Raw genomic sequence first — 14,221 nt, forward strand, 5'->3', positions numbered from 1 at the left:
TCCCTACACCCAATACAGATCAAATAATCTACATAATTGTAGTTTAAAAAAAAATCAGAGAAATGAGAATACAAAGAAACCCAAGTGAACTAAATTTTAGAAAATGACAATCCTTCACATGAGATTTCTGACGTCTGACTGAAGTGGAGGAAAGAGTAATCCATTATAGATGATGGTAAGGAGAAATCAGCCTCACTTTTAACAAATTTTGATGGCAGTGTGTGGACAGTGCATGGGTTAGAATCCAGAGGAGTCACTGGCACGGAAGAAACTATACTACCTCATAGTTCTTTCTGCGATATTCACTAACAGGTGGGACCACAAAAACAAGGGCAGTGAAGAAGAGCTGGGAGAAATTATCAGAGATACGTTGGGCTTTCAGCTAAGAAAGTCTTGTAGAGGGGTAGAAGAGCTGAGAGAAGACCCCTGGCCATCTAGGCATTCAGCTAAGAAAGACTGGGAGTGGCAGCAGGAAAGAACCGAGATCTTCCTCCAAGGCTCGGAGCTAAGGAAGACATCAAGCAGAGCAGAAAAGCTGAGAATAAGAGCTCTAAAACAATATTTACTTGTAGAAAAAGTTCTGGTCCTGCCTTCAAAATATTTGAAGCCAATGGTGAATTGAATCAAACTAAAAAATTATAACAAGCCCCAAATTCAGCTTAACTACAGATCATACAGACTCAGCCTAAATTCTAGTGGCATTATAGGAGAAGATGTAGAGCTCTTTTTTGGAGGAAAACATCCTTTAATTCTTTGTCTACTGTATTTTTACATAAAACACCCAGTACATAGTAAACAATATTAAGGCACATTTAAAAAACCAAGAAAATGTAACCCATGGTCAAGAAAGGAAAACATCTGGGGAGGGGAGGGCCCCGAGATCCTCAGTCATTTGGGTGTCTGCCTTCGGCTCAGGTCATGATACAGGGTCCTGGGATGGAGCCCTGCATCTGGCTTCCTGCTCAGTGGGGAGGCTGCTTCTCCCTCTCCCCTTACCCCTCCCCCCACTTGCGTGAGCACACAAGCTCTCTTTTTCAAATAAATAAACAAAAATCTTTTTAAAAAAAAAAGGAAAACATCAATAGAAGTTAACCAAGAAATAGTCCAGATTTTAGAATTCTATCACTGTATGACAAAAATGCGAAAGGACTTAAAGAAAAAGGTAGAAGCCATGTATGAAGATATGGGCAACTTCAGAAAAGTGATGGAGAGTATAAAAAAACAGAAATGCTAAAAATAACACAGTATCACAAGTAAAGAATTAGATAGGCTGGCTTAACAGTAAGGTGGACAATACAGAGGAACGAAATTTAAAAAGGGATAAACAGAAGGAAGGCATCCAAATTGAAAGACAAAGAGAAAAAAAAGTAAAACAAAACTGTATTTTAGATCTACAGAACAATGTCATGTGGTCTAATATTTGTATCATTGGAGTAATAAAAGGAGAGGAGAGAGAGAATGGGCAGAAACAATATTCAGAGAGGTAACAGATGAGAATTTTCCCAAGCTAATGAAAGATATCAACTTACAGCCCAAGAATTGCAGGCAACATCAAGAAGAATAAACACAGACGTGGGGCGCCTGGGTGGCACAGCGGTTAAGCGGCTGCCTTTGGCTCAGGGCGTGGTCCCGGCGTTATGGGATCGAGCCCCACGTCAGGCTCTTCTGCTATGAGCCTGTTTCTTCCTCTCCCACTCCCCCTGCTTGTGTTCCCTCTCTCGCTGGCTGTCTCTATCTCTGTCAAATAAATAAATAAAATCTTTAAAAAAAAAAAAAAAGAATAAACACAAAGAAAACTACACTTAGGCACATCATAGTCAAAATTTTGAAAGTCACATTTAGAGAGACCTTAAAAGCAGCTAGAGAAAAAAATGATACTGTACACAGGGAGTTAAAAAATGAATTACAAATGACTTTTTAATCAAAAACAATGGAGAGAGAAATGGAGCGATGGATTTAAAGTGCCAAAAGGAAAAAGAATCTGTCAACCTAAAATTTTATATACAGTGAAAATAATCCTTCAAAAACAAATGTGAAATAAAGACAGACAAAAGCCGAGAGAGTTTATTACCAACAAACCGCACTACAAGAAATGCCAAAAGTTCTTGAGGCCAGAGAAAAATGAATCCATATCTACAAGAAGAAATAAAAAAGTATCAGAAAGGACAAATATCGGCCAAATAAAAAGACACTTTTATTTTAGTACCTTCATTATATACATATATGTACAATTTTTTAAATATCAACCCCCCCAACAATGTATGGTGGGTTTTATAACACATAGAAGTAAAATATATGCTAGTATCATAAAAGATGGGAGAGGGATAAATGGAATTATGCTGTTGTAAATTGCTTATATATTCTTAGAATAATATTATATGAAGATAGAGTGTTATAATTAAAGATGCAAACTGCAATTTCTAGACAACCACTATATTTAACATACAGGAGAAAAGCTACAAAGACAACGTAAGAATTTTAATGGACCATGAAAAAAATACCCAATTTACCAAAGATTCAGGAAAAGGAATAGAGAAACAATTGACAAGTGAGAACGAGTAAGTAAAAACTTCCCCCAACCACAATTATTGAACACTGAATGTCTTTGGAAATTAGCTTTTGCTACAGACTTGATGTTTTTCATTAATTCAACCTAAAACTACAAGGCAAAACAAAGCTATGTGTGAAGTGTATATGGCAGTTAGATCATTTTGACATGACTAACATTGTTGCAATCACAAATAATCTTGAGCTGCTTTATAAACTTCCCATGCCATCAAAAGTTAAAACAAGAAGCAAGATCTCCATTCCAACACAAGTTTTTAGCAATTACGTTTTTCTGAAGTCAAACTACAATTCCAACAGTGGTTTTGGATTATGATGCAAGTGAAAAGGAAATTTCCGTATTTAAAAATCCACTTAACTGTGCAACTGAGGCACTTTCATCTAATTTTCCATCGAAAGTGATTAATCTGGAATGTAATGGCACGCGAAGAGGAAATATCAAGAGAACTTAATAGAATTCTAATAGAATTATATAAATGCCTTCTATGCAATGAATATGCTTAAGTAAAACCGTATGCTCATGGGTGATTTGTCAGTACCTATCTGGGTGAGAAAATATTTTCAAAAATGAAATATGTAAAATTTCATTACAGATCAGTATTAACAGATAAACAGATAAACAATTAGTTTTGATGATAGAGAACCCTTACTCTGAACTGGCATTCAACTAAGTAAAATGTTATCCCCCTCCAAAAGGAATTCCATTCCTCTCATTATTAGACTTGATTAGAATTATTATTACACCTTACACTTTGTCAATAATATGGATATTTATTTTCTTTCTTGTTACAGAAGTATCTGCATAATGTCCTCAGTTTTGCCTCTTTGCACACAAACTCTAAAATATTTTGCATCTGGCCCTTTACAGAAAGAGACTGACAACCTCTGGTCTAAAGGCACAATTTTCCACAACTGTTGTTTTGCTTTGGAATCCCATACTTTCTAATTCAAATTACTACTTCTAGGAATCACTTGGAGAAGGTAAAGAGGAGATAGAAATGAAATTGAGAGTTAATTCAGTCCTGAGATTAAGTAATTGTAGCTAATAACGAGGATGTATTATATGTAGCAAGTACTCGGGTAATTAAGCACTTTGTATATATTTGCTCATTTAAACAAGAGTCTTATGAGATAGGTACTACTCCCCACCTTTTACAGAAGCTGAGAGTTGCCAAGGATCTTATTGATAAGTAAGTGATACAGAGGTCTATAGGATTTAATCCAGTAATTGGACATCAGAATCAATGTCTGCAACATAAGTGGAGGGATCAAAGGCAGATAATTGTTAGGGGGCATAAGGGAGGTGAGGGATAGAGGTGGGTGGCAGGTGGTCCAAGGCAGAGGAGTTAGTGTGGATATGAGATCTCTTGGGGACGATATGACTACCATATGACAAAAACTGGTAAAATCCCTGGAGGCTCACAAAAACCCGCAATTCCCATCTTTCCAGCAACAGGACTCTTTCACCCCAACCCCTTTGAATCAATTCTGGTTCAGAATGTCCTTCTGATGAGTGCGTGAAGAGGTCTGAACACATTTTATAATGTGGAGAGTTGAAGATAAGTGAGTAGGAAAAATCTATAGGGTGGGGATCTGGGAAATCTGTTCTGTTTTCCTGTAGATATACACACATTAGGTACATATTTGTACCTATGTATTCATATATTTGCAATATAACACATCCACACACTAAACCCCTATGTATGTATCAGAAGAGTTTAGAATTTAAAACATAATTATATTCTCAGTGTTTTGCAGCGGCACTTCAGAGCATTTTAAGAGACTATGAATGACAATAAAAATAACAGAGTGATCAGAGCACATGTGCTCAAGGCTAGAACCCTCAGCCCCGCCGGCTTTTACTTCCCCTGGGTTGCTTCTCCAGCCAAATATTCCTCCCCTGGCAGGATCCCAGGGTCATCCAACCGGCCAATGACGGTTTCAGAGAAGCGGTGCCGGGGAGGGGTATTATGTTCAAGAACACGTCCTGTCAACTTTGCAGTCGAGTCACCTATTTCGGTTGGTAGCGGCCGGTATTTCTTTAAATGGACAGCGGATTTCGAAACGGCAGGAAGGGGGGTCAGGAAAAGGAACTCAACTGCCTTTGATAACTGCCCAGCAGCCTTCCCTTCCCCAGAACGCGTGCTCAGTTGGGGAAGCGCCTGCGGCGGCCGCATCCCCCCCGGGGGCGCGCGCGGCGCCTGCTCTTTTCGGGGCGCCCACCTTCGCGGGGAATCCCCCCAGCCCGGCCGTCCCCCTGCGTCTGCGGCGCGGCCGCCGGGCTTTGTCTCCGGCGGCGTCGCGCTCCGGCGCTCGCTCTCCCACATTTCCCCGTGTGCAGCCTGTAACCCGATCTCCCATTTCCTGGTGGATTCTCTTAAAGAGGCAGCGGTCAAGAAGCAGAACAAAGGCTATTGTTTTATTTCCTCCTTTGGATTCCGCGTCCTTACCGGAATGCCCCTTCATATATGATTATTCTCATTGCCTCTGCGCTCGGGCGGGGGGGGAGCCCTTGTGCAGTTCAGTGTATCTAAGAGACGGAGCCGGGGAAGGTGGGAGGCGTTTCATAAAAACCTGTCTTGTGGTTTCTGGGGCCCCAGCGTAACGTTTTTTCAACGTGTCTCCCTAGACCAGGCGAGAGCTCGGTCGCGCCTGGGCGGCCCGGCTCCCCGGCCGGCGGAGGGGTTCGCGGCGGGCGCGCGTGGGCCGCGCTGCGGGGGGCTGCGCCGTCCGCTCCGCCGCCGGCCGCGGCCTCGCGCGGCCCCGCTCCCCCGGCTTCCCTCCGCCGCCGCCCCTCCCCCCGCCCGGCTTTTATTTCCCCGATGCCGGGCTGTAACCCGAGCTTTTATTTCCTGGTGGCTCCTTTAAGAGGCAGAGCTCAGTGCTGGGAATTCACGTCAGTTTCTGCACTGAAACTCTCAAGATCAATGAGCAAAGAGCTTTCTCAGTTCTGCCTTTCAGTTTCTCTCTTCCAGGAAGGAAAACATTCGAGAGAGCGAGGGAGAGCGGCGGGAGGGCGGGGGGCGGGGGCGCCGGCCGCGGGTGGGAGGAGAGAGCGGGAGGCCGGCCGGGCTGCGCCCCGGGTCGCCGCGCCGCGCCGCGACCTGCAGACCCCGCCGCCGTGCTCCGGCCCGGCTCCCACGCCCCCGCCGCCCCGCGCACCCAACTCCGCCGGCCGCCCCGCCCCGCGCGCTCGCAGACCCCCGGGGCGGCTGCCGGGAGAGATGCTGCAAGAAACTTCTTAAATGACCGCGTCCGGCTGGCCGTGGAGCGCTTCTGGGTTGGGGAGAGGAAAGGAAAGTGGAAAAAAACTGAGAACTTCCTGATCTCTCTCGCTGTGAGACATGTCTGAGACTCCTGCTCAGTGTAGCATTAAGGTAAAGATCTTCTCCCCCTCCCTCTCTGTGCTCGAAAACCTTGAGCTGCACCGGCCGGGGCAGTCATGCTGGGCTTCTCTGAGGGGGCTGTGGCAGTTGCTCCGGTCGCAGTGAATTATTTGGGGCGCCAGGGAAGGAGATGCAGCTCGCGGCGGCGGCTGTACCCTTTCGTGTAACCTTGCTGCCCCCCCCCCCCCCCGCCAAGCCCCCTCTCGGCTCCTCGCCCCCCACCCCACCCCCTTTCTTTTTGACAATTAAATGCCCGTCACAATTGGCCAGGAGGAACCCGAGTGGTCTCTAGAGCTGTAAAACACCCCTGTAATTAGTGCGCTTTTGAAAAAAAAAAACCAGAAAAACAAAAAAAAAAAACCCCTGCTCCTACTCCTACTCCCAACATGTGACTGAAATGTAACTTTTGTTCCCGAGGGGTGGTCTCCTTAGAAAAAAAAGTTCTTCAGCCCCCGTTCGGGATGCAACCTTTTTTTTTTTTTTCCCCCTTAAACGACTGCCTGGGTCAGATCAGACTGGATTTTTTCCCCTCCTCTGATTGTAATTGCAAGCGCTGTCGGAGAGACAGTCCTGGTGTCAGCTTTTCCTGGGCATTTGCACAATGAATTTCTCTCTTTCTTTCTTTTTTAAACCGAGGTAAATAAAGTTGTGGAATGGTTATTTTACTCCCATGCATATGAAAGTTGAGTAAACCCAAAGTAGAAAACTCCTGTGATGCAGGGAGAGAGAGAATTATCTAAGTGACCAGGCAAAGTGACCTTCGCTGTTTGACAGTGCGGAGAGGCTATCTAAGAGTAGAAATCTCCCAGCTTTCTGGCGTGTTTTGCAGTATTGTAAATGCAGGATGGTGGATGTTTGCAAACACCGTACTTGGCTTCCAAGTAGTCGTGTGTGTACATGTATGTATGTCTATATCTATAGAGCTGGTGGTGCTGTGGTTTGTTGCTTCTAAAAAGTTGTAAAGTTTGCCACCGTGAGGAGGCACGACGATTTGTCCATTTCCCCCAATTATTTTTCCCGTTGCTGCATTTATTGTGCACTTTATTTATTTCACTATTCCATCAGCCCCCAGGTGGAGAAGCGTTCTGCTTCTGTGAGAGGCTGAAGCCACTGAAGTTTGTTTGTTTTCAGCTTGGCCCATTTAGTGTGTGCTCATTGAGTGGACGCTGCAGAAACAATGAACAGATAACCTGTTTTCCTCATCTGTGGGGAGTTAGAGAAACCTTTCCTGTTTCCACGCTGCTTTTCCAATAGGATCTGTTTAAAGGAAACAGTATTTTATTATATTTGCTTACTAGATTTTCATAATTAGACTCAGATTTTAGTGTTTCTCATCAGGTGAGAATTTAATGGATTTTTACGTAGGGCTACTGTGAACTTTTACGTAGGGTTGGGTTTCTTTGTTTTTGCCTCACAAAAATGCCCCGTGGCACTTCAGGGCTTTTGTGTTTGTACATACCTGGGGGCAGCAGAATGTCTGTGGTGGAGGGGGTGTCACAGTAAATAATTTAAGGTACTTGGATACTTCAAAAGTAGTTTCCTTTGCTGTATAAATTAGATTCTACAGTGAGCACGGTATGGATAATCTAATTTGACACTTCATAACACAAACAGAGGTAACTAAATAATAGGGTATTAAATCAGTAAATTGTATTTAGTTCGATGGCAATAAATCCCACATCAGGAAAACCTGGACCAACTACAGGGCCATAATGTTAGGCTGAAAACAAACAAAAAGCAATTCTTTCTGTGACTTTTCTTGATACCTCTCTTAAAGAGACTGCAGATCCCCACCGTTCTGATGGGCTTACTTCTGTTTGCTGCAGGCAGAAGTGCTACTGAGCGGCTTGTTTCACCCTACTCTAGTGGGAAGAGTTCAGTGCCCCTTTCCTTACTCAGACGTACAGAACCAATCCCAAACCCAGACAGAGCACTGTCTTAAATGTGGAATTGCAGCCATAGTTTGCCTGTCATTTTTTGCCTTATTGATTATCCTTTCAGGTGTTTTTTTTTTAAGGTCCCTCTTTTCATGACTGTGTATTTCTATGTAATTAAAATAGATTAAATGCTCTTCACTAGTAACGAAAGTATCACTTTTATTCAAATGGTTCTTCATGGAACCAGTATATGACTGTTGGCTTAGACTGTGCATGTTTATGTGCACACTTGTGAGGTGTATTTTTTCTAAGAAGTTTGTTGAATTCAGTGTTCCAATAATAAGTGCTGCAGATCAAGGACTTGGGATTATTCTGGGTCATCTGAAAATGTTCTGGTGATGTGTGCAGTGTTTCATTTAGTCCTTGGGATGTGGTACAGTGACTGCATAATAAAAAATGTTTGCTGGTAACCCGCAAGCAAGTACGGGGATTGCTTCTAGAGTCCAGTAAACAATAACTTTTCTGTGGAGCAGAGAAGGAACGTCAGAAGCTTTCAAGGATGAGCTGATGAGTCCGATGTATTGAAGACATGTGATACGGAAGGCTCCCTCTGTGTGGAGAGATTTCCCTCACTCCTCCACTCTACTCCTGAAACCTTCCTCGCATGCTCCCATTCCTTACAAGCAGCTGGTCAGCAGGCAATAAATTCCTTAGCAGCTGGTGTGATGGAGCACAGAGGAGCCTGACCAGACGCAGCCACAGAGGGAAGTGCTTCGTTTACTTCTGAGCAGTGTCTGTTCTACGAGAAGAACATAGCATACAACTGAGGTGCAATTTCTAAGGTGAAAGTTTTTGAATCAATCAGTGACACCTCTGTATGTATCGCTCATGCGGTGGTGGTTGACATTGAATGCCTGATAAGCACTTTTTATATTTCTTTTGTGCTTTGTAGGCGTCTTTTCATCACCTAGAGAAGTGAACATCAGACATGCATTGTACATAGAAGACAGGTTGACTAACCCAAGGTTACCCAAACTGTCACAGAGCCCCACCACTTCCCTGCACTGGGCTACCCCACGTGTGTAACGGCACTCTCGTCCAAAAATTTAAATACTTCCTTTGCTGGCCAGGGGGGTTGTTCAAATGTAAGGACAGGGACAACCGCCTATATTAAAAAAAAAAACAACAAATAATTGTTTTCAGAGGATTGAGTGGCTGACTGTGCTGGTCATGGGAGGAAGGAAAAGGCTGTCCTTTCCATCATCAGCCTTCCCCTTCAAGTCACCTGTTCGGTTTTAAGTTCAGCCGACTTACTGCGGAAAGTGTGATGACCCAGCGGACAGAGTCCTTTGCGTCTTGGCATGGTGTTTTAGTTGTGAGGGCCATCCAGGTTACCAAACCTAGTGGCCTAACGGCCCCTTCCCCCTTTCCCCGCCCTGCCTGTTTGTATCTACTCTCCAGTATGGTTGGCTTTCTTAGCAGATCTCTTTTTATTTTGCTACTAACTGGGACACTCCGGGTTTCCCCTACTGAACTCTGAGCTCCTTGGGTTTAGTGATGGTTATCTTTGTGTCCCAGTACCTGGTTTGGCACCTGGCACAGAAATGTTCCTCGGTAATGTTTGCTGATTTGAAGTGAGGCATGGGAGGAGGTCAGCGCCCTTTCCTCTCTCTGTCCCTGTGTACCAGAGGGTGACTTAACACTTTCATCCATTAGCTTGAGTGAAGTATTTAATAGGGCTGTACTGCTGTCTCAGGGAGGCCTAGAACACTCTCTGGGTGTCTGTCCAAAAATGATTATCAGTAGAATTTTGGTATACTAAGTATTTTTATTATTTTGATAAAATAAAAAAAAAAACTTGTGTATCTAAACAGACAAGGGAATTGAGTAAAAGATGATTAAGGGGCTTGAAGAATCACTTTAGAAGGCTCAGATTAGCGGGTTTGCCAGTTTTCCCCAGTTTCTTGGTCAGTTGAACCAGGGAACTTTTTTTAGGCTTTCAGAACTGGAAGACCTTAGCGATCACCTGGGCAGGCCTCCTATTTTTATAGAGAGGAGGTCCAGAGAATGAAATAGCTTGCTTCAGCTAATTGGTGACGGAGCCAGGTTTAGCGCAACACGGGCCTCGTTCTCAGGCCCCTACACTGTATTTGCTGGGTTCATGGTGCATCCCTATAAAAGGCCAAGGAAATTTGATACAATAGGCTGCACTCTCTGGCACTTCCTAGCTTGGTCCATTTTAATCCCAAGCCAGCTGGTATGAGGGCACAGAGGTATGTGCCAAGGAAGATGTGTGTGGGGGGAGCACTGGGCCCAGACGGTATATTGTTAGATGTGAGAGGAGGAAGTAGTAGGAGTAGGGGATAAGGGAAGAAGGGCTTAATGGACTTGTATTTGTACCACTCTTTGCAGCAACTTTTTTTTTTTAATGGTTAAAAACACAAAACGTGAAATTTACTATCTTAACCATTTTTAAGCATGCAGTTCGGTAGCGGTAAGTATATTCACATCGTTGTGCAACAGATCTCAACTTTTTCATCTTGCAGCTCGGAAACTCTATACCCACTACACACTAATTTCCCCTCTCGCCTCCTCCCGGCCTTGGTATCTACCTTTCTATTTTCTGTTTCTATGGTTTTGGCTACTTAGGATATTTTATGTAAGCGGAATCCTATGTTATTGTTACTTTGCTTATTGTAACGTCCTGGAGGTTCCTCCACGTCGCAGAATGGTACAGGATTTCTGTCTTGTTTTAAGGCCGCATGATATTCCGTTTTACATGTACGCCACATTTTCTTTATCCACTCATCTGCTGATGGCGATTTCGGTTACTTCTATCTCACGGCTGTTGTGAATAAAGCTGTGGTGAGAGTAGAGGTGCGATGATCTCTTCGAGATCCTGATTTGAGCCCTTTGGATGTACAGCCAAAGACAGGATGGGTGGGATGCAGCAACTTTTTTTTACAGTGTGTGAGAAGTCTGGTACTCCTGCTTTGGGCCGAGGGTTCTGGGCCTGTTATCGGGGCTCTTTTGCGAGGATACCTTGAGTGGGCCATAGGCTCTTTTATGCGGGGGTGGCCATATTAGTATACCCTAATTTGTGTATAGTAAGCTTCCTGTTCCAAACAGCATCAGCTAAAAACATCTAGCTGCTCCTGGAAAAGTAGCTTCCTTCCTTCATATGGGTCAGCCAGGGGGAAACTGGCCCGAGTGTGGGTACTAGAGGAAGGTAGAGCTGAAGGGCATTCTGCAAATCTCATCTGAGCTGTGTTTGTGCACACCGAGGAAGGTAAAGGGGCGAGGGGACATGGGGTTATTGGGAGTAACTGGGGGAAGAGCAGTGTCGTTTTATTATCCGTTTTTAAAAAGTTGCCCTTTGGTGTGGTTCTCCCAGCCGAGTGGCTCGGTGTTCACTTAAGCCCCCTAGGGTGTGAGGTATACAGACGGCATATCTTTCTCTGTGAATGCTACTTTAGAGAACGCACTGGAGTTTGTTTTCAGGCAGAGTCCGGCACTGCTGTATTTGTTGTTAGATGTGTGTAAGAAACCAGTCTCCGTGTGTATTTGTTGAATAGAATGAGTGTGAGTGTACGCAGGGTTCCCATGCCAGGCGGGGCCTCCGCTTAAAGACCGGTCCCTGCCAAACCTAGTATTTGGGGGAGAGAAAGACTAGACTGAATGAGGGAGAAGTTAGAATTATAGTCTATTAAACAACAAACACATTTTGATGTATTTCTGAACATACAGGAGCCAGACTGATGGAGTGTGGCTTCCTGGGGCTTCTCAGGATGAGCCCCAGTGAAGAGGCAGAAATGACTTGTGTCCCACATCATCTGTTGGTTAGAAGTGAGTGCTACTGCTTCCTCGAGACTGTTCCTTCAGTGTCGAAATATTACCACAGATGTATTATTTGCTCTGTTGATTTGCTCGATAAGCCTTTCTTCTTAGATGGTGAAAATGTACAGTTCAGCCTGGTCTTTGTCTAAATGATCTGGAATTTTCAGACTATGGGGAAATGGGGGGAGGGGTTGAATAAGGAAGGCATTAGCCCCAGTTTGTTACGTGTGGACTCTCAGAGGAGCAGAGCTGCTTCTCGGTCCTGTGGACTACGTTTATGGAAAACTGTAACACTTGCATTTTGGAGCTTTCCCAGTTCTGGGTAATTAAAGGGGTTTGTCAGCTGTTTTAGTGGTCACTGCACCTACATTTTCTCCCCTTCCTCTGCTTCCTCCTCCTCCTCCACCACCACCACCACCATCACGTGTAGGATGCGACTGCCTGCTGGTCCACGTGCGGAGTGTTTGACCTGCACTATCTTCCTTACTCTTCACAACTTCCTCAGGGATGCTGTTTTTCTCCCCATTTTACAAACGAGGATCCCGAAGCCTGGAGTGTTTAAGCGACCTATTGGCCTAAGATCTCAGATGCCATACACGGCCAAGCTAGGGCCTGCAATTCCAAAGCATTCTCCATGACACTGTTCTCAGGTATGGCCATCTTTGTGAAGAAAATTAGGAAACTGTATGGAACGGGCGATATGGAGAGCCTCCCGTGAGCCATGGGAGTGAGAGGCAGGAATAGGGCAGAAGAGATGTTTCCTTCCCATTCTGAGTCCCCTTGAAGGTGAGTTGTTCCTTGCTGTTCCTCTCACAGCGGGGAGAGCCAGATGGCCACACCAAGCACCCCAATGTCCAGATCTTCCATTTTTCTTCCAATCTCTGGTGTTCTCTAGTGACATTTCATTTTTCAATAGGTTTCATTCAAGGCCTTCCATGTTCTCAGAAACTTTCTTTTCCCTCTCTGCTTTTTTCTTCTTTCCCTGGCACTTAATTACTCCTTCATTCTGTGGGTGACCGGCTACACTGTGTCCTCTCATCCTGCCCAGTCTCTGCCTCTGGTGTAGACACCTCTGTCTGTGTCGCTCCCTGGTCAGTCTCTTTTCCTTACACAGCTTTTTTTTTTTTTCCTCCCTCCCTTGAAACTTTTCACACAGTCCATCAACATCAAGTTTTCTTAAGCCATCCCTTACATACATCCTCAATACCGTATGATTTCTAGGAATCTGATGCCTTTTCAAGTATTTCCTGATTGTCCCTTACCACCAGAGGAATAATCTTTTCTTCCCCCTCTTTCCTGGTAGCCGGACCACATTGGCCTCGTTCTATCTTACTTGAGCGAAGAGAGAATTTTGGCCATCTGAGTTCATAGAATTTGGCATTTGAACAACTTTAATGAAGCCTTTCTTCAGAGCAGCTATGGGGAAGGAAGCAGAGAGAGAGATGTGTGGGGGTAATAAGAAGGAAGCTGAGAGAGCACAACCCAAATTTCTCATGAAACAGATGAGGAAACTGGGTCCTTTGGCATTTATTTATTTATTTATTTATTTATTTATTTAAAGATTTTATTTATTTATTTGACAGAAAGAGAGACAGCCAGCGAGAGAGGGAACACAAGCAGGGGGAGTGGGAGAGGAAGAAGCAGGCTCCCAGCAGAGGAGCCTGATGTGGGGCTCCATCCCAGGACGCCGGGATCACGTCCTGAGCTGAAGGCAGAGGCTTAACAACTGCGCCACCCCAGGCGCCCCTCCTTTGGCATTTAAATAGCATGCCTGAGATCACACTGTTCGCGTATCTGAGCCGGAGTCAGAACCGGGTGTTCTGTCCTAGGACCATGTCCCTCTAACCCCGCAGCAGAGGAAAAGTGGTGAAAAGCAGACAAGAATTCAGAAAGCGTGGCTTCATCGTAAGGACTCGTATAGAGTTAAACCCATTTGTATGGCACGACACAATGACTGATGATATTAATGATCATAATTATGACTTCCAAGTTAAAGACAAGCTTTAAGTTATGAGATTTAGGAAGTGAGAAAATGTAATGCATTTTGGAAAGCTATCCAACAAAAATGTTTGGCATAAAAATAATGTGAAGTTTTAAAAGGCTACGCTTCAGTTATCTGGATGAATGACTTATGAAAAATATGTTACTCCCCAGTGAAGACAGGAAGGAGCTATCCAATAAATCTGTATGCTCACCAGACCTGTGTACTCCTTGGGGGTATTTTCCCTTTGTGTGTGGGAGTCAGACATAAGGAAAACGATCTCCTTTCCTGAATGACCTGAAAAGGACACATCGCCCTGCTGCCGTGAGCACTGTGGGTGAGTGCGTTCAATGATGTAAGTGTTGCCACAATGTAGTTCCAATCACCTCTACTCTTACTCTGTCTGATGTTCTTTGGTTCTTATCTGTCAAGGCATTTCCCTCAAGAGGACTGTAAGTTGCTGGGAAGAGGGGACCAGTCATTGCCATACTGTGGAGCCCTTCTAGGGGAAGACCACAGTTACTGGAGTAGATAGGCCTGAGTATGAGTCCTGGTTCTTGAAGATTAAGAAATTT

General features: G+C 44.5%; 1 protein-coding gene across 2 annotated transcripts in view; it reads left to right on the top strand.

Annotated features, from left to right (window-relative positions):
- Positions 1 to 5,674: 5,674 nt before the first annotated feature.
- The window catches only part of ETV6 (ETS variant transcription factor 6), a 235,444-nt gene continuing 226,897 nt past the window's right edge, over positions 5,675 to 14,221 (top strand). For both annotated transcript variants that reach the window (XM_026502411.4, XM_026502412.4), the window contains exon 1: positions 5,675 to 5,942. In XM_026502411.4, coding sequence (XP_026358196.1) covers positions 5,910 to 5,942 — 33 coding nt within the window. In that variant the 5' untranslated portion in view covers positions 5,675 to 5,909. The remainder of the gene's footprint in view (positions 5,943 to 14,221) is intronic.

Source organism: Ursus arctos, unplaced genomic scaffold, assembly GCF_023065955.2.
Source record: "Ursus arctos isolate Adak ecotype North America unplaced genomic scaffold, UrsArc2.0 scaffold_26, whole genome shotgun sequence".
Classification (NCBI taxonomy): Eukaryota; Metazoa; Chordata; class Mammalia; order Carnivora; family Ursidae; genus Ursus; species Ursus arctos.